The 23,853-nt window shown below is 41.4% G+C and overlaps 1 protein-coding gene and 1 long non-coding RNA gene across 5 annotated transcripts in view; one reads left to right on the top strand and one right to left on the bottom strand.

The window, feature by feature from the left end:
- The window catches only part of cdk6 (cyclin-dependent kinase 6), a 34,780-nt gene extending 22,098 nt beyond the window's left edge, over positions 1-12,682 (bottom strand). The window contains 5 exon segments of the mRNA XM_018667751.2: positions 1,831-1,887; positions 1,889-1,999; positions 7,234-7,369; positions 11,283-11,627; positions 12,476-12,682. Of these exon segments, the coding sequence (XP_018523267.1) occupies positions 1,831-1,887; positions 1,889-1,999; positions 7,234-7,369; positions 11,283-11,506 (528 nt within the window). The 5' untranslated portion in view covers positions 11,507-11,627; positions 12,476-12,682.
- A 190-nt stretch (positions 12,683-12,872) lies between these two features.
- LOC108877653 (uncharacterized) lies at positions 12,873-20,236 on the top strand. 4 transcript variants are annotated; one of them, XR_001960129.2, is made up of 4 exons: positions 12,873-13,462; positions 14,897-15,010; positions 16,524-16,588; positions 19,137-20,236. It is a non-coding gene; the product is annotated as an uncharacterized LOC108877653 (long non-coding RNA). The 4 variants fall into 4 exon arrangements; XR_007809166.1 differs by having other exon boundaries at positions 13,314-13,462; positions 16,524-17,199; XR_001960128.2 differs by lacking the exon at positions 16,524-16,588.
- The last annotated feature ends 3,617 nt before the right edge of the window (positions 20,237-23,853 follow it).

Here is a 23,853-nt window from a genome sequence, read left to right as displayed (position 1 = left end):
TGAGACATACAGTAAATACGTCAACTCGAGAGATGAAGGGAGGAGCACCTGCTAGTGTCCACTAGCCCAACTGCTCGTCTCTTGCTGTGCAGTGACAATGAAGCAAATGAATGTGCCAATCTATGCTAATGCCGAATAACAGTTTGCATTCTTTCCCAAAGGAAGTTTATATTTACTTTAGCCAGACAGATGCTGCACAACTGGATGAGAAATTATGTTCCCCTGAGTTTTGCTAACTTGACTGAATAAGAACAGCATGGCCATCAGCTCCAGCCCTGATCTGAACTACCCAAATATTCTGATACCTCATCTGCAGATTGGGTAAGTAACATTAACTTATCCATCTTTAAAAATAGGCATTGCATTTGTGGTCAAAAGTGTGCAGTTTATTGGATAAGGCTAGATACAACCACTCCATGTTCATGCCAAGTCATTAATATCTGTCTCTTAGATTACTCACTCTATGAACATTTTCAGTCTGATTACATCTCTGTCTCAACTAGTACTATACTCAGACACTGTCAAAGTGAAACAAACAAAGCACATGTACAAAAACAAAAAGAACAAGGAGAAAACAAAAAGGCTCCGCTAAAATCCAGTCCACCATGAAAACCAAATGAACCTGATAGGCTGGGTGTGGTCAGGTTGATTGGTGAGCTAAGGGGCATACGTGCGTGTGCCTGTGTGAATTCGAAACAGGTCAGAAAGCCTTCTCTTGGCAAATAAAAAGGTATGGAACGACTGAGCTGGCTACCTTAATCTTAAAAGTCTCATCGCGCCTTATTTCAAGCTCTTCCAAAAGACTCCTTTCAGTCTCCCTCTATATTATCTGGTCATCAGAGCCCAGAGCTCAACAGTTGGACATCAAAGTACCGACACTGGGAAGGGAGGGGTGTCTGTCTCTCCTCGTCCTGTTCCATCCCCGTCTGTGACAACCACTGAGGGATTCCTGAGACAGGCCGCGGGGGCCCTTGGCTCTCACTTTACACAGAGAAACCCTATCATTTGGCCCAGTGCTGCAGAGCTACCCGCTGATGCCCTGTAAGTGCCCGCTACATCACATTAGATGCTTTTCATCTAACTCTCTAGAGATGGGAGGGTAGTTCAAGACAGCATGTTTGTGTGTTTCTATGTGAGTGTGTGTGTATACTAAAAGGCCATGGTGAGAATGATGCGGTCAGTGTTGTCAGTATACAGACATACTTTTCCTTTCTTTTCTTTTTTCTTTATTTTTAAACACAGATCCTACTACTAGAATACACTTTCTAGATCAGTCATATAGTATACTTGAGTAAAAACAAGAGGCAATCAAAAATCAAAGTGTGGTTACAGAGAGAAGTAGGACACTGAGAGCTGATGAGGCTATATAAAGTTTCTTTCTATTCAGAAAGTACCTAGATTGCTGCTGTTGCCTACAGTCTACAGTGGTTACAGGTTGTACCAAAAAAGTAGTCAACTCAAAAAGTATTGCAAAATGAAATTAAATGCAAGAGATATGCTGGTTATGCTGACACAGAGATTTAGAATGCAGAAGTAGCATCTAATATTCACCAAAGTAGACAGGTGCAATAGAGTTCAGTTGCTACCAGGTCCCAAACTTAACATAACGTCATCACTTCATTTATTAGATCATGTAATATTCCCTTGTCCAAGTGTATTTGTTTCTGTGACCCAGTTAAAACATCCTGCGACCCACTTTTGGGTCTCAGTTCATCTGTTGTGAAACCATGGGCTCGCAGTTTTTAAGGGAGTGTTTGTTTTGAGTACTCTGTTGCAAGAAACTATTGAATGAGCCCTACTGTGTTCAGATATATGAACAACATAACTCACCACAGAGGTGAGCGCCATCTGGAAGCTGTAGATGCGGGCTAGGCCGAAGTCAGCCAAGTTTGATCTGTCCTCCACTGGTGACCAGGATGTTCTGGGGCTTCAGGTCACGGTGGACCACACGGTGTGAGTGAAGGAAGTCCAACCCCTGGAGCAGCTGGTACATCATATCCTGTTAGACAACGAAATGGAATGAGCAGAGATATGGGTGGGTTTTTGCAAACATGACAAGGACATAAAAAAATAATACAGTGAAAGAGGGAAAATAAGTATGATCTAACGTTTAGGATATTAGGGTCAAGGTATTAAGTCATGAATAAGATGAGACTGAGTGTGCAAACAGCACCAGATGGTTTAAGTTTGGTCAAGTTTGATCACATTTTTCATAGGTGGCTCTGAATAATTAAATCTGACCTGATTTAGTTTCCCAAAAGGTTCTGACTTAATTGTCCTCGCAAAATGTCGCAGACAGATGGCTTTGTGACCTTGCACCTCTAGATCAACATTTGAATTAATTCCTCTGTCAAATCAGGCAACAAAAGGCCTGAATGAGACCTGCAGTGAGAAGTTAAGTAAAATGGCTGAGACACTGGGGTAGGGAGGGAGTTAACCAGAGGAGGCCTGTGTCTTTTCTTGTTGACTGTGGCAGATGTTTGATAACTGACACACACGCACACACACATACACAAATGACAGAGGCAGAGAGAGGCCCCCGCTCTGCACAAGCATAGATCTCTGTTTCTCAGCAGCTGTCCTGCTTGAGTTAATTGGCGCTGGCTCTCTTTTTATGCCCAAAAGCTGACCTCAGAAATGGCCATAGGCACTGCATCCATGACACTCTAACAAAAATAAACTGGTGTGAACAGGTGTGAACTATGTCAAAACCAGCTATGACTTGTTCTTTTCAAACCTGAAATACTACCAAGCAGGTCCCACACCTGTAAACAAATAACAAGTTATTACAAGGGACTGAGGCCAGGTGGTTTTGATAGGGCTATAATTTAGATTGTTTGATTGAATAAAGTCTAGGGAGCACCGTTTTGGGTTAAGAGCCAATAACAGATAAAAATGAATTTAAAATAGTATGTGTCAATGATTTTTTGAAAACCAGCTGCGCTAAAGGAAACAACATCGAGATGAAAAAGAAAGAAATGAAATACCGTAATGCTGGGTGTGTTGCATCCTAGACCATAGACCCCCCTCCAAAATACACACACTCTCTCTCCTATACACACTGTGAGCCCCACCCCCCCACGCACACCCCCCACAAACCCTCCGCCAAGACCTCACAAGTGACATGGACCTGAGCCCGCAGCTCTATTCACTAGCCGACCAGCTGGTGAGTGAGTCAAAGGGGTCTGCACACTCAAGCAGAAAACATTAGCAAACGGCGCGGGGCTGGCTGCTGTGCTGGCCATAGAGGAGGAGACAGGGCGCCCCACACAGTACTGCAGAGATGGGGAGTGATGAGTGTATGAGTGTATGTGTGTGTGTGTGTGTGTGTGTGTGTGTGTGTGTGTGTGTGTGTGTGATTGTTTGTGTGTGATTGTTTGTGTGTGTGTGTGTGTGTCTGTTTTTTTGTATATACACACACACAAGCTGAATGTCCCCCTGGGTTCATATTAATGTAACATGTGTGCCTACATTTCTATTTGTGCATGTACATCTCAGGCTGTGTAAGAGTGCAACAGTGTGAGGTGTGTGTGTGTGTGTGTGTGTGTGTGTGTGTGTGTGTAGCATGCACATGTGAGGGTGCCCTCTGACCAAGGGCAGGCAGGATGCATAAACAGACCTTCCTTTCTACATCTCCATCCAGCCATGACCTAGCAAGTGGGGCAGCAGACAGGCAGGGCCATAGGACAGAGGCAGGCAGTTGGTTATTTTGTGTGTGTGTGTTGAGGGGGGCTAACACAATAGCATGCCCCCCCCCCTCCATCAGTTCCTCTCTGCTTTAAATAGCCATTTCACCGTGCTTCCTTTCAGCAGCATTTCCTAGTAAACACTAATTATCTCAGAAGTGTGACTCTGGGAAAAACACACAAACAATCTTGGCCCCTTGGCCCGAGTGCCATCTTCGCTGCCGTATCAATTCCCCTCACAACCAAGTAACAAAAAATATCTCAACTATTTTAAACAGCATAACTTGCAGCTTAGCCTGTAGGAAATCCAGTGTTTGGAGATTAAAATAGGCAGCCAAATACTGCCCCAAAGCTTATGACCACATGTGATGCAGAGCATAAAAGTGATCCACCTCGTAGCTTAACACAAAGTTGATTCCAGCAGCAAAGAGACTCACAGGAATTGCTCAACAAACAACTGTCTTCAACTGGCAAAGCTTCAACCAACAACCTCAACAACTTGGCCAGGAGGAAACAAAAATCACACAAAAAGGCAACAGATCTGAACCTGAAAAAGCAGAAGGACCAGGAAAAAAGTAGTCAGCCCCTCTGCAAGATGCAGTCAAAACATGGCTTTCTGAGTGTGCTTCCCTTTCTGATGCAAATGTACCAGAGGCAGCCATATTGTTTATTGTAGCTAGGCACAATATGGGACATCTGCCGGTTAGCGTTAGTGTAATTCCCTCCCCATGCTTCATTAACCTCCCCCTTTATGGGCCCACAGAATGGAGTTGTGGAAGCTTGGACGATGGCGGCAGAGGAGGGTGGGTGAGACCCAAGCGCTGGCCCGGCTGAGGAGCACTGAGGCTGGGGCAGTCTGGCTGCTTGATGTCCTTCCAGCTCATTTGATTCCTGGAGGAGGGCCTCTTTCATCAATGACCATGTGGTGGGTCTTGAGTCTGAGTAAGGCTGACTGGGTGGTGGAGGGTGGGGGGGGGGGGGGGCTGAAGTGGACAGGCTGGGCAAGGGTGGGGTGTCTGGTCCTAGGGGTAGATTGGTTTTGAGGAAAAGTAAGCCTGCTCTTTTTCTTTCAGGGTCTTTGGTTTTGGGGAGCAAATGTTTTACCTTGGTTTAGGGAATTCAAGGGTGACACTGACAAAGTGAGCATTTAATCTGATGGGTAGAGGTGTGCTAAATTCTGGATTGTTGGACAAGGATCCATAATTGGGTGTCATCTGGCATACGCAGGGGCAAATGAAGTTACTGAGAAGAGGGGGGCACAGTGGGGGGTGGGGGGTTACTGTGCAGTATTCACTGTCCTAGAAATAACAGGGGATGGTGCCTGGGTCATCCTGTCACTCCATCATTGTCCTTTTGTCCCACCAAGACTTGAGCTGTATAGATGTTAGGAGAAAGCAGAGGAAGGAGGTGTGCCTTAAGGGGTCAGTATGCTTCAAACAAAGTGCTCGTTTGATTGTTGAACAGCGTCAGAAACCTCCTCTCCCAGACTTTTCCAACGTCAGAACTGCCACTGTGTGGGTGGTGGGGGGGTCATGTCCAACAATTTTTGTAACTTTCAAAAGACAATCAGACAAGCGAGCCTAATTCACACAGTGATGGTTTGAACTTCTATCTCAAGCTTTTTTTTTTCCTCCATCTTCACAAATTACAGTAAAATCAAAAGCCACATCAGGGTTGCATTCAATGAGAGACACTGTCCAAAAGTGTGCACTTCTATCCCCTTTTGAACGAATGTTGTGTCTCACCACTCTCTATGACAGCGGGCTTTTCACTACATCCCTTAGTGTGGCCATTTGGAACAGCTGTAAACACTCCTGACTTCAGATGTGGTCGGATGACACGCCATATGAACCATTTCATTTCAAGTATACCACTGCCTTTACACCACCACAAAAAGTGGCTCAGCCAAAGATCTTGTATTAGGACTTGCTTCCTTCCTAATCCATCAGTTGTTATTAATCCAGTGATGGAAACAGTGAACTAGCCATTTATCAAGCAAAATGAGTTATAGCTATGGCAGAACAATTAATTATAAATGAGTTTCAAATTCATACCAAATGTAATACAAATAATAAAATAAAACAAATAATAATAATAAAACACTGAAATGGTTAAAACTACTAGGTCTACAACTAACGATTACTTCCAATGTCTATTATTCACAAGTAATTGTTTTGTCTATGAAACATCAGAAAACAGTGAACATTTTCCTAAAACCTGAGGTGACATATTTTTATGTTTTACCCAATAAATAGTCCAGATTTAAATTTAAATTATATAAAAGAAAGAAAAGTATCTAATCTTCACATTTAAAAAGCTACAAAATGATTTTAAATACTTTTTTCATCTCTGAATACTATAAGTATATACTGGCAGTATTTGAATATCCAACAGTCAAAGAGCAAATAATGAACAATAACTTACATTTGCAGTTACATGTTGTGAATGGGTGCCTCAGTATTGCAATATAAGTTAAATATTTGAGGTCTAACAACACATCACAATCATCACCACGCAGATGTATCTACAGAAACTACAGTACCACATACTGTATTAACTTAAACAAAAAAAAGACCCTGGGAAAGCCTCAGGTGTGATCTACCTGACTCGTCTACGCTTGCTTAGCATCTGACCAACATTACAGCCTGACACAAAAACCCAACCCTGGGGTGAAAACCAACGGTTACTCTAGCTTCCAAAAGTTCTCCATTTCAAATATGACACATTAAACTCTGAGGCCCCTCTGTCCAAAAATAGAGATATGCCCCTCCAAAACTGTCCACGATATATCTACAGACCTTGGGGTGAAACATGATAAAGAGATTTTTTAAAGTGTTTTGTGTGGGAAAAACTAAAATAAAAGGACAGTTACAGAGGAAAGGAGTTGAAAACACATCCACTTCCGACCTTTTGGCAAAGTGTAAGTGGACACTTGGATTTATTAAATGAACTGGAGAAACTGATAGGGGTGGTTTGTTTGAATGTGTTGTACCTTTAATAGAATGGTTGACACAGAGGAGGATTGACTGTGAAAGACAACTGTTGGCATTAGATTGAGTACTTTTAAACACAAAGGGGAAATTTTTATATCTAGTTTCTCACACACGTACACATACAGACACTTTTTCTCCTTCTCCATCTGTAATACTGGAGTGTAAAGCTGGAGAGAAGGGGTAAAGTGGAAATAGAGAAGGCACAGAGTCTCTAATTTGGAGCCCATCTGCCACATGTGCTGCCCTTCAAAACGCCCCGGTACCTCTGATGTTGGAGGGAGCTGCACTCTTTCCTCCACATCTCTGGCCAAGAAAGCTTCACTCAGTACCATACAGACATGGCTGTGGTCATGCAACATTCATGCCGCAAAGGATTAGCAAACAGCTTCCTTCATATTTCAAACAGAAACTGAAAGTAATATTTCAAATTAAGTTCTTAAAAATTTTGAGATGCATCTAGGAATATTATTAATGTATTTGTCACTGATGTTTTAATAGTGAAGCAAACCAATGTCACTTCCCAAATACTTTAAGGAAACAATGGCAATGATTACCTTGATGGTCTCAGGTGGCACTCCGGGGTCAGGGGCCTTCTCCAGGTAGGTGGTCAGGTCCTGATCCACGTGCTCAAAGACCAGTGTGAGTTTGGTTTCTCGGTCAGTTCGAGAGACTGTGCACACATCAAACAACCTGGAACAAGAGGACCAGGTGGACGAGATCAACACAATTGATTTGGTTTACTGTGCTTAGCATGCTGCAACAAAGCTTCTGACAACTAAAAGACAGGACCATATATTCTCTCTCTTCATTAGTGGTCTGGTCTTTCATACAAGGGATGTTAAGATCATCATGTTACTTGGAAATGGACTGCATCTGAAACCACCCCCTCGTTTCACTAATTTAGTATCCCCCCTCCCATGATAAACACTCTGGTTACTGACTTGAGATGTCATACAGACTGTGTAAATCATCACTATTTTGCACCCTAAATGATGGTGAAGTGGAGGGAGTGATTTCATACACAGAAATAGACAAGTCAAACACAGGTGTTACTAATGACATTAATCATGTGTGACAGTATAATGGTTAATATTACTGTTTACACCTGTGTGTTTCCTGCTATGACAAATCATAAGGTCTTCTTAAGAAAAGGATCTCAAATGTTAATGCACCAGAGATAAACAGGACACAAGAGACAGACTATCTTGCATTTCTCATTTTTCTTTGAGAAAGATCTAAATTCAGTTATGGAAAGGGAAAATCCTCCAATAAAACTTCCAACAGCTGAGAGCTGAACATGTGCTGCTTCTGCTTTGTGGCTGGTCAGGAAAGCATCATCCATTCTGGGACTTTAAATCATAAATCTGAGGCCAAGAACTTTGAGTCTGGGCTCCTGAGTATTTTTATCTAACAGAAACCCACAACAAGAAGTAGGAAAACTTAGAGCTGCAGGTCATACTGATATCACTCTCTCAGGTTACTCTGGAAAAAGGCCACTGCTTTCAATGCTAAGCTTTTGAAGATTCAAGACCATCAAGCCCCAAACCCCAGTGTTTATGGTTGTGTTTCACTAGGCAACTAACTAAGGCCAAGAATCCAGATTATGTCGGCAGACCTGCCAAGGCAGGCTTTAGTGAAAAGCTAAAAAAACCTATCCAGTATGTCCTCTTCAAAGAGCTGGGGACCACAAGCAGCATTCCTCAACCAGCACTATGACAACTCCTGATGCTCTATGGGAAGGCAAATGGTGCAATGGCAGCATCTTTCATCAGGATAACAGAGGAGTTGAAGGGATCCTTGATGGATCTCCATCAGATGCAAGTTGTGGTGTCAGTAATGGGCTACAAAGTAATGGATTATTGTAGCTGACTTTAAAGGATAGCATTATTATCTTTATTTACATGTGAATGAGCCAATGAAGTGGTAAATATGGTTTGTAATATCTTAGGCTACTTAGACTCTGACTTCTACAGCATATTTATTGACATAATAAACAATATATAATAAACCCTGCACAGACCTTTTCAGGGTGTAAACCCATTATTGGTTTCTTACAAAGCTTTCAAGTCATCATGACAGACTGAGGGTACCACTGGGTGTTTTACTTACAACCTGCAATCCAAAGAGGGATGGAATGAGAGGATATAATGAAACCAAAGAGACTAATTATTGCTGCAAATATGAATTCACAGTGACCCTACTCAATGCTACATCAATACTTTCAATGCATGTGCTGCTATAATTCAAACTAGCTAATCTACATAAGCCGTTTAAAATTGAAGCATGGAAAGAAATGACTAAATCTCTCCGGAAACTCTTTCATTCCTATCCAACGAGGCATCATGTGTCCATGCCAACACCCTTGTAATCAGTGGACTTGGAAATGCTGGAGTCAGAGTAGTGAGTGAGAGGCAATTCGTTCAAGGTATTAGTACTGTGCATGATGTCACAGAATAGACGGCGCCCTCCTCTTGAAGCGCTGGGGTTAAACGCCCCTCACTGCTCGATTGTTGGGCTACAATGGGGGCTCTCAGCAGACACCGAACATATGGAATGAATAATGGGCCTCATTACAAACATCCAGGGGTTGCCTGGAGTCACACAGAAGGCCCACAATGCACTCTTCCTGGCCTGGGCTGCTTGGCAATGGTGCTTGGCTAAACTGGAGGCTAGTGTGGTTCCTCTGATGGTTCAATGAGCTTGACAGTTTGCACTCTTGCAGCAATTTATTGCAACAAATGCTACTGCATATTCTCTAAACTTATGCGTTCACAGTTGTGCGCAATCTCAATATAACCACTGAATAAAACTGACGTAAGACAACTTTAATGTTCACTGACGTATTTGTCTTCCAGTGAGAATAAAACCCATTGTGATCCCTTTAAGAGAAAAGCATAACCATTATCCTCCATTATTCATTTATTCGCTCGGGACTTATTGTTAGAGGCACAAGGGCACTAGCCATGCTTCTGAAATGTCCATTTAGAACTTCCCCTCCAATCCCAAAGCACTCAATATTCCATAATAAAACAAGTACCAAGGTCAGACCTTGGCTAGTGCCAACATATGACGCAGTATCTCACTACTGACCTCTGAGTGAACAATTCATTACAAAACTGAAAGAAAATGGCCTCTGTGTGCAGAGCAGAGAGCAGAACTATAAAAGCTGGGCTGTATGTAACTTGTCTTCTAAATGATTACATTCAGTAAATCCATTCTGACTCCAGAGACTATTATCACTTTGCTCAAGGGCACTTTGGAAGTATAGATGGGGACTGATGGAAACAAACACGCTTTTTTAATTGGTTGTTATGTTATTTAAAAAAAAAAACAACATAGTTACGTACTGTATAGCCCATAGTGGACAAAAATATATATATTTGAGTATGGAGACTCATCTCTGATCTTGGGAACTCATTTGTGATAAAATATTAGAAACTCAACATTCACGTCAACCCCAAACAAACTGTCTATAAGTAGACTCAGGGGCCGATAAATAATTGTTGACAAATTAATTAGCAATAATAGTATCAATAGATAATTAATTCATTTTGATCTCTTGTCTAAATAAGCAAAAATGACAAAACAATGGCTGCAGCTTTTCAGATGTGAACAATTCCTGTTTTTTCAATCTTCGTTTGTGACTGTTGGCAAGCAATTTGACGACTTTACAGACAAGAGGACCAATCAAGAAAATAGTCTACATCTTAATCAATAATGAAAATTATTATTCGTTGCAGCCCCAAATCCACTACACTTGGAAACTTCACAGGTTTGATGCATCCCAAGCTCATCTGCCCTGTCAATGGTGCTCCTCTCAAGACACTGTCAGACTTATCTAAAACACTACTCTACCTGATCACATTTGGATAGTTATTATTTTTAATATTTAAAACATATAGTCTCATTGAGATCATGGCCGCTTTTTCAAGCATTTATGCATTAAATATACATACCTCAAATATGCATACACTGATCCAATGCACTCTCTAAACCACTGCCCTTTCTCAGGGAAAAAGGGGATAGAAAGCTGCCAGTTTGGAGAGATGTTGTGTCTTATGTCTTTTAGGCAGAGCAGACTTATTTTTAAAGCTGAGTGGAGTTATGCTTTTTACAAATTATGTGTGAGATGGATCAGTGTGATTGGACCGGGCCAATAATCACCAACAAAAGGCGGGGTTTCAAACTAGACAGGAAACTAACAATGCAGACAGCAGTAAAAATGGAGAAAGTAGTGATCTGACAGGTGTGCATCTACTGTCTGGTAACAGTGGCAGCTGCCAGATACTTGTTGTGTAACCCATTTTTTCATATTGTCAGCATAAAACTGTCAAAGAGAAGGACTTCTGCTACAAAAGCAGTGGACAAGTATGAGCACAGGCCTACCCTAAAGGTCATATGAGGCAGCTTTGTTGCCACCAGAGACCATCAAAAAGGAAGTAGAGTGTGTCTCTGTCTCATACACAATATTTCTCTCACTATCCGCACATCTCTATCTCTGAAACATGCAAGCAAACAAACACAAACACATACATACACACACACACACACACGCACACACACACAAACACACTGGGCTGCCCACCTCTCCCCCCTCACTTACCTGACAACATTGGGGTGCTCAAAGGCTTCAAGCTGCCTCAGTACCGCCACCTCCCGGATGGTGGAGAGAGGCATTCCCTCTTCCTCGGTCTGGACACGAACTCTTTTTAGGGCTACAAAGCGTCCCCCGTTCTTCAAATCTCTCGCTTTGTACACTTTCCCATAAGCGCCTTCTCCAATCTCGGCCACAGGCTCATATTGAGTACCAATACTTTCTTTGTCCATTTTGCAGAATTTTTTTTCTTGTCTCTTGTTGAAAATATTGCGGGGAATCCCGGCGAGGGTGACGAGCCAGAGAGTTTCTCACAAAGGCATATTCACAGAAAAAAGTTGGCACATGCAATGCCTAGATGACAGGGAGACACAGATGGAGGAAGACACCATCTTTGTCAGATATGGTCAAACTGTGCTCCAGGTAGGCAATAACAGGACTGTCATGTTTTATTCCGACTATCAACACAAGAGCAGCGCTGCGTCCCAACGTCCACTCCTCCTCCTATTACGCATAGCAACTCATGTCCTCCTACCCCTAACACAAAGTAATGTAAAATAATTCAAATTAGCCAAATTAGCCTCCTTTATAAGCTAGCTTTGCGTTAAACAAACTGTCTCGTGCGTTCAAAAAATTCACTTCACATGGAGTGTTGCTGAAGTTTGGCTCATGTGGGCTGTCTTACTCTGTTAAAAGGAAATTAAACAAGAACATTTAAAGAGAACACGCAAAAAGAGAGCACAAACATTACACACCGAGCTGTTTTAGCTTCGTAAAATAACTAGCTAACTGCTTACCCTGTCCTGTTGTATCAAAGTTTATGTTTGAGGCGACACAAACTTGGCGAGCACGTGGTTGTCTACTGATTGCATTGTCTGAACTTCCTACAGCAACAGTCCTTTTAAAACCCTGTAAAACTCGCCTTTCAAGCCTCAAATCGTTGTAAATATGTAAAACAATTTAGTAGCAGAGTTTTGAAGGTGTTTTCATCAGCTTTGACGCCTTCCCCTAATTTATTATAATTTTATTGTGCATGGAGTTGAACAGCCCAATTAAAGTAATACTAAAAAATCCGACAATTGCACATTTCCGTTTTTATAATAATATTGGACAGTAAAGCAACATTTCCAGCCTCACAAAGATATTTTTGCCATCAAATTCTGCACAAATACCCCCCCACACACACACTTTTCAGTGTTTACCTTTTTTTATGTTGTCAATAAAATGTCGTAACGTCGGCATGTCCGATAAAATGCTGAGGAAGCATTCGTGTCTCTCGGGTAAGATGTCCTGCATCAAACGCATCCCTGTCCCACTGTCCTCCACTCCACCATGCGGGGGCCACACAGGTAGTTGGACGGTGCAGGCTCTAACCCCCCATCCCCTCAGACTGCACCAGCCCAGCGGCAGAGACACTCAAACGAGGGGGGGGGGGGGGGGGTGGAGGAGGAGGAGGAGTGGTGGTGGTGGAGGGTTGTGCTCACACACTCTCACTGCAACTGAGCGCAGGGGGTGTGGAGGGGAAGGGGGTTGTAGGATGGTTGGGGGGGTCATAGGACAAAGGCAAACGCGTGATATAGCCCTCCGAAACCACGCTCTTCTTTGGATTTTCTCCTTTCTTTCTTTCTTCTTTTTTTTCTCTCTTCCATATATCCCCGGTTCAGGCCTATGCAACTGCAGCCCCGCTCGTCTGTGTGAGCTTCGTCTCTGCCTGGCTTTCCCACGCCGGCTGAATGTGGCCTGACCCCCTTCAGAGAGGTTTGACACGGAGCGGGGACATTTCCGCATTCCTCCCCGACTACAAAGGCTCACCGCCTCCTTTTTGCTCTCCCTCGGCCTCCTCGGTGCTTTACCATTCACAGTCCTCTCCGCGGGTTTTGTCTCCTGTGTCAAAACCGGGAGCACCGCGGGGATCGGGGAGGGGACACAGAGAGAGAGAGAGGGGAGGTTTATTGGATGGACGGCCACACTATCTATCTACCCCTCAAACCACTGAGGAACTCCTGCGCGGCAACAAAGTGCCAGCGGGGATGCGATGTGACAAGCTCGCCCTAGATGGTCCTGAGAGGTCAGGTTCAAGGCCCGGTGGCTTGATCTGTGGCTGGAGGACCCCTCTGCTCGGGTGGTCGTTTGCAAAAAGCTCCATGCTGCCTATCAACAAGCATGATGGCCGTGTGGGCTACTAGATGGTAAACTTTTTTATTGTGAAAATATAGAAAATTCTGCAAAGTATCATCATCTTCATCAGGATATATCTTTGATAAATTCACAGCAAAAGATGGAAAAACTCTTAAATTTTACCAGTCAATTAATACTACTACTACTACTACTACTACTAATAATAATAATAATAATAATAATAATAATAACAATAATAATAATGATGATGTGTGGACAACAACAATAATGATATTGACAATAATAATTAGAAACTTTCTTATAATTATAGAATAGAATTACTCAAAAAGAGATGTGAATTGTTCAGTTTCAATTTATAAAATTTACAAACAACTTATATGCAAAACATACTAACCGTACAAGTTATTATAAGAAGGAGTTTATCATGAATAACTGCAATATTAAATACATTTTATTGTCAATTCTTAAAACCTCAAACTTACAAAAATAACATTTTATGCACTTTAATTTATTGGTTTTATCAACTTCAATTAATATTTTTTAATTTTCTTTAATGTATTTGATTAGTTAGGTTTTATTTTTTTTTATTTATGTTTTAAATTCTAACTATTACATATTTGGTGTAAATATTTAAAACAATTAAAGTTCCTCAAACTCTGACATAAAGTTTGGGTTTCACTTTTTCTTCCTTTCATGCCAGACACGGTTTAGACATGACAAGACTTGATGTTAGATTATCCCAATGAATAGTCAATTGAAGGAGTGTAACCAAGCTCTATTATCATAACTTCATTGGAGGGAGGGTATTAGAAATGCACAGAAGATCAGAGGAAGGACATTCCCCCAGTGCTATGATTTACATGCAGACCTGTCTTGCAGGCTGCTTGTAGAATCCACTGATTTCCATTGAAAAGGTAAAACTAAGGGAGATAATGACATGGAAGTATGTATGACAATCCCCCTGCCCAACTTTATAGGCAACCTCAAATTTAAACCATTTGCATCACAAAACACACAATGCACACAATGTGCCCAAGACCAATTACAGTAAATGTGGGCATTTACATTTTTTCATCATTATTGTTCATGTGAAATCAGCTCTGAGAACCATTGCCCAGATTGAATACATTAGCATGCATACTTCTTGTTTGACTAGAGAACAAACCAATTAGATCCATTGTGTGCGGTATATGATGAGACAGAGAGACACACACCTCAAACATTCACAAACACACATTCTGAAATACTGTGGCTGTTCTATATAATCTCCTGCAACAGTCATTGATTAGTCAAAATCTGACACATAGGCTTTTTTTCAAGTTTCCACAGCATGTGTTCGTCTTGTGTTTACCTTGATGGGGCTCACACAGGGAAATCATTTCAGAAAAGATGCAGGAACAGGATGGTCCAATTATGAACATCCTGTTCTGGGAACACCATGGACAGAACATAATTTAATGTTTAATCTTGTGCTTTTTCTCAAGTTCTTGAGGTTGCAGTATGAACAATACATGAGCTGGAATACTCTGTACTGACAATTCCCAAGCAAACATGGACAAGATGGAAAATGAAAGATTACTTCACACTTCATAAAACTGGTAAATAATCTTTTAAATACTTTATTTGTAATTTTTCAACATTTATTTTTATCATTTGTAATCTAATTGATAACTAGTCTAATTTGATTAAAATTATACATTATTTTAGATTTCTGTCAAGAAGCAGTCACAGTGAAGTAGAAGAACAAACGTCATCTTCATTTTTGGACATCTTGCTTCAAATGTGCTAATGTATATTACATGACTTACGGTATATTTACCAAAATGTTATTCAATCAGCGCATTTCTAATTTTGTCATTTAATTTTCATGTAGCTGCTATTTAATGTTATTCTTTGATATCAGTATCAATGGTGTGTTAATCAGTAAGTGTCACTAAGAGTCCCACTTAAGTAAAAGTAGAGAAAGCAAAATGTAAAGTACTTAGATAAAAGTGCTCATTCTGAAGAAAAAAGTTGTTCCTGTGAGTGATATATTTTGTTTGGCATTATGAGGTTATTTATACTGATAATGTATAAACGAGTAAGCAGCATTTTACTGTTGTTTCTGTTTGATTCAGAGCTGTTTTAACTTTATCCTGTAAATTAATTATGTGGTTTCCAGCCTCTGCGTCAGGCCTCCAAAAGGATAAATCTCTGTCTGGTGGAGCGGCTAACATTTCATAGACATCTGAAATGTGAAAAGGAGCCCCAAACAGAAAGTGTTTTTATAATGAGTCACAAACCAAAAAGGCTGGGGAGCACTGTCTTAATCTTCAATAACTATATTACACTGTGTCTCATAAACTTTTCAAATGATCTTTAAGTTAAATGTTAATTTGAGTAACCAGTAATTTAAGATGCTACATAAATATAGTGGGATGAAAAGTGTAACATTTCATTTGGAGTAGAAGTGTGAAGTAGCATTAAATGAAAATAATGAAGTAATTGACAAGTGTTCTCAAGTACAGAACTTAGATAAACAGTCTTAGTCACTCTCCAGTCTCCAAGCAAAGATTAAAGAAGGTCTTGTGGTCACTCCTTATCAAAATATTTAACAATCCCAAATGACTGTGAAGAAACACAAGTTGCTGCAAAGCCTAACAGCCACACTGGCATTTCAGCTCGGTATTCCTAAGAATCTGCCACTGGCGTCCATAGCATGAAGGAATGCTGCTTGACAGGGCCACTCCTTTACATTTTATTATCAAGTGATACTTAAAAAAAAAGGGTGTTTTGACTGTTGTTGTGGTAAGACAGTGCAAGGTGTGTTGTGGCAGAACTACTCATTCTTCAGGATTAAGTGAGACCAGATAGGGAGTCAAATATCAGTAGAGAGAGGCAGTGCTGCTTGCTCTCATGGGTTTCTTTCTTGCCATTATTTATCACTCATGATTGGGCTGGTGTTTGATTGAATTTCTTCAAACTGAGTTTACACTAAAGTTCTTTTCGTCGTTAAGGCAAAATCTCAAAAATCAGTATGAGCGCTCATTTGGACTCAAGCTTCTGGCCGCCGGAGTAATGTAAATCCAGTATTCACTCTCCTCTTAGCTCTGTTTTTGGTCTCTCCTCCAGAAAACATCTGGCTCCTTGACTGCAACATGCTCCGCTATGATCACCAGCTAGTCATGCAGCATACAGTAGGTTCATCAGAGCTTTTTCACTGGAGATAATTACCTGCTTTGGCTGGACAGTAAAGTGGCCGTCCAGAAAACTAAAACAAAGAACTGAAAGATGCTGAAACGCTCTGTAGAGCTGAGAGAATTAGCAATTGGGTGATAATTCGCTGTGGGTTCATCACTATGAGTAACCTGTCCATGTTACACATAATAATTTGTATCCTTTGCAATAATAAAGAAAGAGAGGGGAGATAAAAGACTTGAAAAAAGATTTCTTTGGCTCAGAGTTGAACAGATTCAAGGTATTTTATCACCCTGGAATCAATGTTACTCACAGTGATCATGAATTTTGTGGTCCATACAGTGATAATATGACATCAGGCATTTACCAAAGTATGTGGTCTGAGTCATAATGTGCTGCTGCTTTTGAGCCCCCCCCCCCCCCCCAAAAAAAGGCCAACTCAGTCTTTAACTCTGAGCAGTTAAAGAAAATGTACGACGTTTGTGTCTGTTTGCCTTTATGCCTGTATGTGTGTCTCTGTGTGTGTGTGCGCGTGGCAGCTGCTGATCAGCCCAGCCAAAAAAGAATTACAGCCCTCCCGAGGGGGACGAGAGAGGCCAACAAGGGACAGGTGACTCCCAGTCTCTCCCAGATCTCCTTACACCCACCCACCCACACACACAGAGAGAGAGAGAGAGAGAGAGAGAGCAGAAGATATACACATACACACATACAGAGAGAGGGGGAGAGATTGATTATGGGCCTGTCTACCACATCCCACTTAAATAGAGGGGGATGTCTGTGCCACAAGGCATAGGGTAGAGTTGTAATGGGCAGAGGTCTTTAGGCAGACAGATGTCACACCTGGGGAGGAATCTGATAGGATGTGTGATATTGGATTCCTTTTTAAGTTCTCAATCCCATTGTCGGGATTTACAAGCATCACTTAGGCCGCACTGTTTCATGTGAGTCCAATCTTATCCTCTCATCAGCAGTTTAATATTTAAGCGACATTTTGAGCGCAAAGACCGAGGCCAGCACGACGCCAGCAGACAAACCGAGCCTGTTTTGTGTCACTGACTTGATTTTCCTCTCGTCCTCTTTTTTGTCAAGCCAGAATGAAGTCCATAGTGTGTGGCTTCAAGTAAAGCCCCTTCTCTCCTCTTCCCTTGTCCTCTTCTTCTCCCCGGCACCGGCCCCCAGACACAAGCCTCTTTCTGTTGGGGCATCGCCATGGCAACCAAGCCACTAACTTGAGGAGGCAACATAAAAACCTGCTCTTTTAGGGGACACAGGAACACCTGCCACCTCTGCCGATGGGGAGGGCTGGGCTGGACTCACAGCCACGTGCAGACACACACTTACATACAAATTCATGTGGTCACAAACGCAGACACACAAACACAGTCTTTCTCCCTCTCTCCCTCTCTCTCCCTCTCTCTCTCTCTCTCACACACACACACACACACATCCACACAAACATAAACAGAGGATCAGTGTAACATTCAAATGAGACCTCTAGCCAACATCTGCTCCCCTTTAGAAGCTCATTTATCTTCCAGTAACATCTCAGGTTGTTTGGTGGCTTTCTTAACACATTACGGCAAAAACCAAGGAAATAAGTTAATGGAAACAAACAATATATTATTGATTAGGTTTCAGGCTATTTTAACATATCAGTTTTAGTGAGATTGTGTCTTTTTTTTACACCAGTGGTTACACTGATGAGCAATGACACTGCTTTTAATGCTTGAGGAACTATTATGCACCTGCTCTATCAGCAGACCAACTTATCTGTGCAAAATTAACTGTGTCCTTAACCGGTTTATAACTGTAGGCAATCCCCCATTTTGTGGAATAGCACCATAAGGGAATAGTTTGACATTTTGGGGAATACACTTGCTTGGTTTCTTGCAGAAAGTTGATGGGAAAATTGATGGGAGTTTCATGCTTTAACTATGTCTTGGACAGGTGCAGTAACTGCCTGGCGTCTTGTCTTTGGCTGGCTTTAGCTTCAAGCTTAAAGGTGCTTTATGTAAGAATCTTAATTTAAAACAGTCCAAAATTAACTAAAATTATCAACAGAATGTAAAGAAATAACAGTTTTGACATTATGTTAAAGACATCTGTGTATTGTGTTGTAGAGATAGCTACTGAAGTTAGTATGCTAACCAGCTAGCTCTGTCCTGGCCCATCCTGTGATACAAGTTTGTACTTCAACTTGCAACATTTCTCTAGACTCCTAAGTAAGTAAAACTAACGTTGGCTATGTAGCGATAGCAACACTTACATATAGGTGATGGTATGATAGGTATGATATACATCATTTTTCTCAAAGCTGATGTGTAAAACGTAATCAAACAGACAGCAGTTTAAAGCTCCTCCAGCCCCTTTAAAGGCCCCAATCAACAAGTGTCAGTTTTGGGGTCAGCCGGCAAAGCCGTGGCTGCCTGCATCCTCCTGTTGCAGGCGGAATATTCTGGAGAGACTGTCGACTGAACCTCTGGTGCCTGGCTGCTGTTCATTAAGAGTATTAATGATTAACTGAGAGTGCTATTGTCCCCTCAGGCCCAGCTGTCCCTCCTCCGCCGTTGATCCACTCCGATGCCTCTGGGCCACTAAACTGGCTCCATTCATGTGCTAAAGTGACAGCTGCTCCTCACATTCCACAGAAAATTAACCGCAGACGCCGGAAAAACAAGCCAGGAAGCAAATAAATAATATTTGACAGATTTCTTTTGTCTTCTCCTTGAAGGGATGTATTGGTGATTAAAGAGTGGATCGGAAGGATTATTTCAAGCCTGTGTGATAATAGTCAAAGAAGCGGAAGATGGGGGTACAGATAGTATTTGCTGTGTTGGCGCTTAGTCATGTAGGGGATGTGAGGCAAATGAACTCAGCAACTTTACTGTAGAAATGAAAGCTGTCAAACATGTAGTCTGTGTTATTGCTAAATCTAATTGAGTTTACAGTAATGAGCTGCTGCGGGGTGAAATATCTTGTCATATGTTTAACTTTTACCAAGGATATAAGCGTATCACATTTGATATCACTCCTAAAATCAGCTCAATTCAGTTTAATTTTATTTGTAAGGCCAAGTCACAATGTATATTATCTCAAGGTTGAGACCTTACTGTACTGTAGAGAGAAACACAACAGGTTAAAGAGTGATGTGTTATTTTATTGTATCCGACTGTAATTAAAAAATGAAGGTTGATTTATTTGATCAGGAAAGGACTTTGGCTTGCCCTTTCAAAGGTACCGCTGGCACTAAATAGAAAAATTCATTCATTTTTTCGCAAGTGCAATTATATGTACAAATTGTGGTATCTGGAAGAAATGTAGCACTTTTAGCTTTAGTTGTTAGGATGTTGAACTGCAATCTGGACTGCAAACAAAACCCATTTGTATTTGTCTTGATTAGAGAAAGACAAATGCAAATAGAATGAGACACATGCAAATTATCTTTGATGCAGCACAGGCACATGCTCCGTGCAACCAGTTGCTGACAAAAGCTGAAAACCTCTCTTTGGAGTCAGATATTTAATCATCATTTATGGCAAAAGGAACAACACAATGAACAATACTACCAGTCCAAATCTGTATCATCATTAAAGCAAACTGTATTGTTTTATTACATCTGCAATAAAGTAATCAAAGTTGTTTTATCTTTCTGGCGGAGAAGACTTTAATTGGACCTTAAAAGGCACCGCTGGTGTTTCACTGGCATCTGCGGCTCTTATGTTGAGAAGAATTACGATTGTTTCACCTGGGAACAATTATGCCATCTTGTCTGTAATCAGCTGAGTAGTCACAGATACAGAATGTATCTGCTATCTGGAGTATAGAGTTGTGTTACTTAGGGGCACGTGGTCTTACTGTCCTGTTTCCTTGTATTTCCACCAAGAGTCCTTGGAGACAGGTGGGATCTAATTACTAGTAACATGATGGTTGTTTTTCACATTGCTTTCAATTAGAGGGTCTTGCAGACCTCTTTCTGTCTTTGTTTATAGTTTTTGTACAAGTAAACACATACTTTAAATTCCAGCTTGTGTTTCTTTGCATGTATAAAGGGATGGGCAAAATAGGAGAAACACCTTACAGCACAAAACAATAGATAAAGCCGATAATAATTAGTTTTTGTTGTTGCCACATGTTGACACAAACTTTGGGAGTTTTCCTCTCACCATATTTCACACTTTTGAAGTGTTGGTGCTGATATGCCACATGTGTTGTCAAAAACCCTGCTGACGAATGTCAAACCTCTGCTAACACTGATACATACTGCTCGTTAGTTCAGCATAACATGACTCATTTGATTGTCTGCCTTTTTTTAGTGTGATGCACAGTAGTCAGTGCATGAATTACCAATGTGTCAGTTTCAAACCCAGCAAAATTATGTAACGTGACCAACCTGCTGCAACAATGGGAGACAGTTCTCTCGAATAGACCTTAACTAACTCTGACTGAAAGACACATCACTGGATATTTGCCTAAAAATCAGGACAAATTTAGAACAAACTGCACTGGATAAAAAATGACCAATCAACACCCCTGGCAGTGCCAACAAATGCTGAACATTAGGACCTTAACCAAGTTGGTATTTAATTTACAACAACCTGGATAGAAGAATAGTTGAGCATAATGGGAAATACATTTATTTGCTTCTGGTTTGAGAGTCAGATGCAAGGACTGGGACAATTCTCCAATATGTCCATTGATTATGAAGTTACTGCCGGCAGCCAGTTAACTCAGCATGTCTGTGAAGATTCCCAGTCATCCAGGTCATGCTTATCTAAGAAGGGTTAAGTTGAGGACAGCTGGACTTGGATGTAAATACTTGAAGATGTTTCACCTCTCATTCAAAAGGCTTTTTCAGTTCTGACTAACTGATGGGGAGTCCCAGGTAATTCACCTCTGCCTGGTTGTTATCAAAGTGTGAATGATACCATTCACACTTTTCACCCTTTGCCACATGTGACTCAAAATACTCCTACAACTGTTGTTTACACTTGGCCTCATGTGACTCTGACGACTGTTGTTGCAGCAGCCAGGAGCACTAACGAACCAAGTGATATCAATGGCCTTGATAACGACCCCACAGAGGTAAAATACACAATAACTTCCTGGGTGCTACCCAGCTACTGCCAACTAGCTTCATTTTTAGCCAACAGACATGAAAGCTGTATCGATTTTCTAAACTAAACTCATGACAAGAAAGTGAATGGGTGTATATCCTTAACTGTCAAACCACACAACGCAAATGAGGCTCAGTAATCATAAGGAAAGTGGAGAAATTTCATTTTGACTCTTGACCAAAAATTTCAAAAAATTCCAGTTGCTGATAAAGTTTGGATTTGAATTTGGCCAAATGCACGTATTTTTTTATTTTTAGAACCTGCTGGCCAAAGTAAGATTATCTTAAAGACACTTAAGTAGAATAAAATGCTATATATTTTTAAAACAAAAATGTGTCCAAACACTAGTCCCCTGCTCAGATGATGAATTTTCCTTACATCATTGCTGCTGACATTGACCCCCTGTGTCAGCGGGTTTCAGAATAACCCCAACTCTGCTGTTACACCTGAAGGTCAGATAGAACAGCATTTATGTTAAAAAATATACAAACAAAGAAATTTGTGCATTTGTGAAAGTAGAGGAGCTGTAAACACACATACAATGAAAGCTCTCTTATACCTTCTCACAAATGGACACAGGGGACCATGAAACTTTCTCTATATGGATTCAAAACAACACAAGTTAACATGGCTTGTTTGACTTCACACCTCTTTCTGATTACATCACCATGGTGGATGGTTAGGGGCATAACATCTAAATACCTTCAACAAGGCAATGCCTCTGTTTAAGATACTCAGGATCAGCAATAGGCCCTATCCAACTGTTCAACCTCCCCCTATCCATACATCTCATGTTTTTTTCTGACAGGAACTATGTAATCTCATTCCTCTACTATGCGCCGGTGGGAAACATTTTACTGTGATACCTCAGGGGAGGGAGGCAGAGATCACCAGATGTTGGGCATCGCAGCAGGGGTGCAAGTCATGGAGCCGTAACGTTGAATATTTTTGATAAATGGCAGGGACCTGTGCACGTTAGCGGCCACCGGCTAGTTTGTGTCGAGTGACGATAAACATTAGCACCTTCCATGACAGGAAAGAGGGGGGAATGAGGTGGTCTCTGTAGGAGCCAAAGAGGTGCGTGTGTGTGTGTGTGCGTGTGTTTGGAAGTGGGTGTTTTGACTCTCAAATACAAAACTGTTCAGAGAATCTCTTCAGAGATTGAAAAGTTGCATCTCATGACATTGTGTCACTGAACGTCACCTTTTCCTCTCATGTTTCTGAAGGCTTGACCAGCCAGTGAAGCTGGTCAAATAAGGTTAATATGTACCCTTTTACCCCAGATTGGTGTAAGTCAAGCGTTGTTTTCCCCTTATCCTGCACTTTACGACCACGTGAAGCAGAGGGGACAAGCACGGACCTGAGCAAAGGGAGTACTGACTTTCAGTACTGGGATTGCGGTCTGTCTTAACAGCCAACAGTTTACTGCTGTAGAGAACATAGAGGCGGCTGTGTCCATTCAACTCCATATGCATGCACGTGCACCCAACCACACAAAAACACGCATACACAAATTTGGTTTGCGGCACATGCGATGTAAACACCTATTTTTCACAGATGTGTGTGTGTGTGTGTGGTGTGTGTGTGTGTGTGTGTGTTGGATGAAATGCTGCTTCAGAATTAATTAAAAAGTAATTTCTGCAGTGGAATAACTGTGCACTTTCATTTCTCTGGTTTAGTAAATATACACTTCTCACTGCAGAAACGTTTTACTTAGTCATGTCTGAAGTAGACACTTTTCATATTCGAAGTCTAAAGTTTTTCTTTGTGTTGCCCCAGTGTCTCAAAGCGGTGTCTGTTCTGAGTAAGAACCTCTGATTTTTAATCACTCCTAGAAACTTTAGACCGGAGAACAGGAAACAAGATAATATGCCTCTGTGTGTAAATGGGTGTCAACTATGTAAACACAACTGTTGAGGAAAGTTGTTATCAGTGTTACACCTGCCATTGACAGCCACCGTGTCACATGTGCTGTAGTGAATGTACACTCAGTGCTCTGAGTATTTAAAGAAGTATGTGCTCAGTCATATTCACAGCATTTTTCTTGAATTAGGAAAGTGATTATTCAAGGAGGAATAGTAGTGACAGAAGGGGGGAAATGTGCATACACACACACACACAGAGAGAGAGAGAGAGAGAGAGAGAGA

The sequence above is a fragment of the Lates calcarifer genome, linkage group LG3, assembly GCF_001640805.2.
Source record: "Lates calcarifer isolate ASB-BC8 linkage group LG3, TLL_Latcal_v3, whole genome shotgun sequence".
In the NCBI taxonomy this organism is placed as follows: domain Eukaryota; kingdom Metazoa; phylum Chordata; class Actinopteri; family Centropomidae; genus Lates; species Lates calcarifer.
Note: the sequence above shows the minus strand (reverse complement) of the source record. Positions and strands in the feature narration are given on the sequence as shown.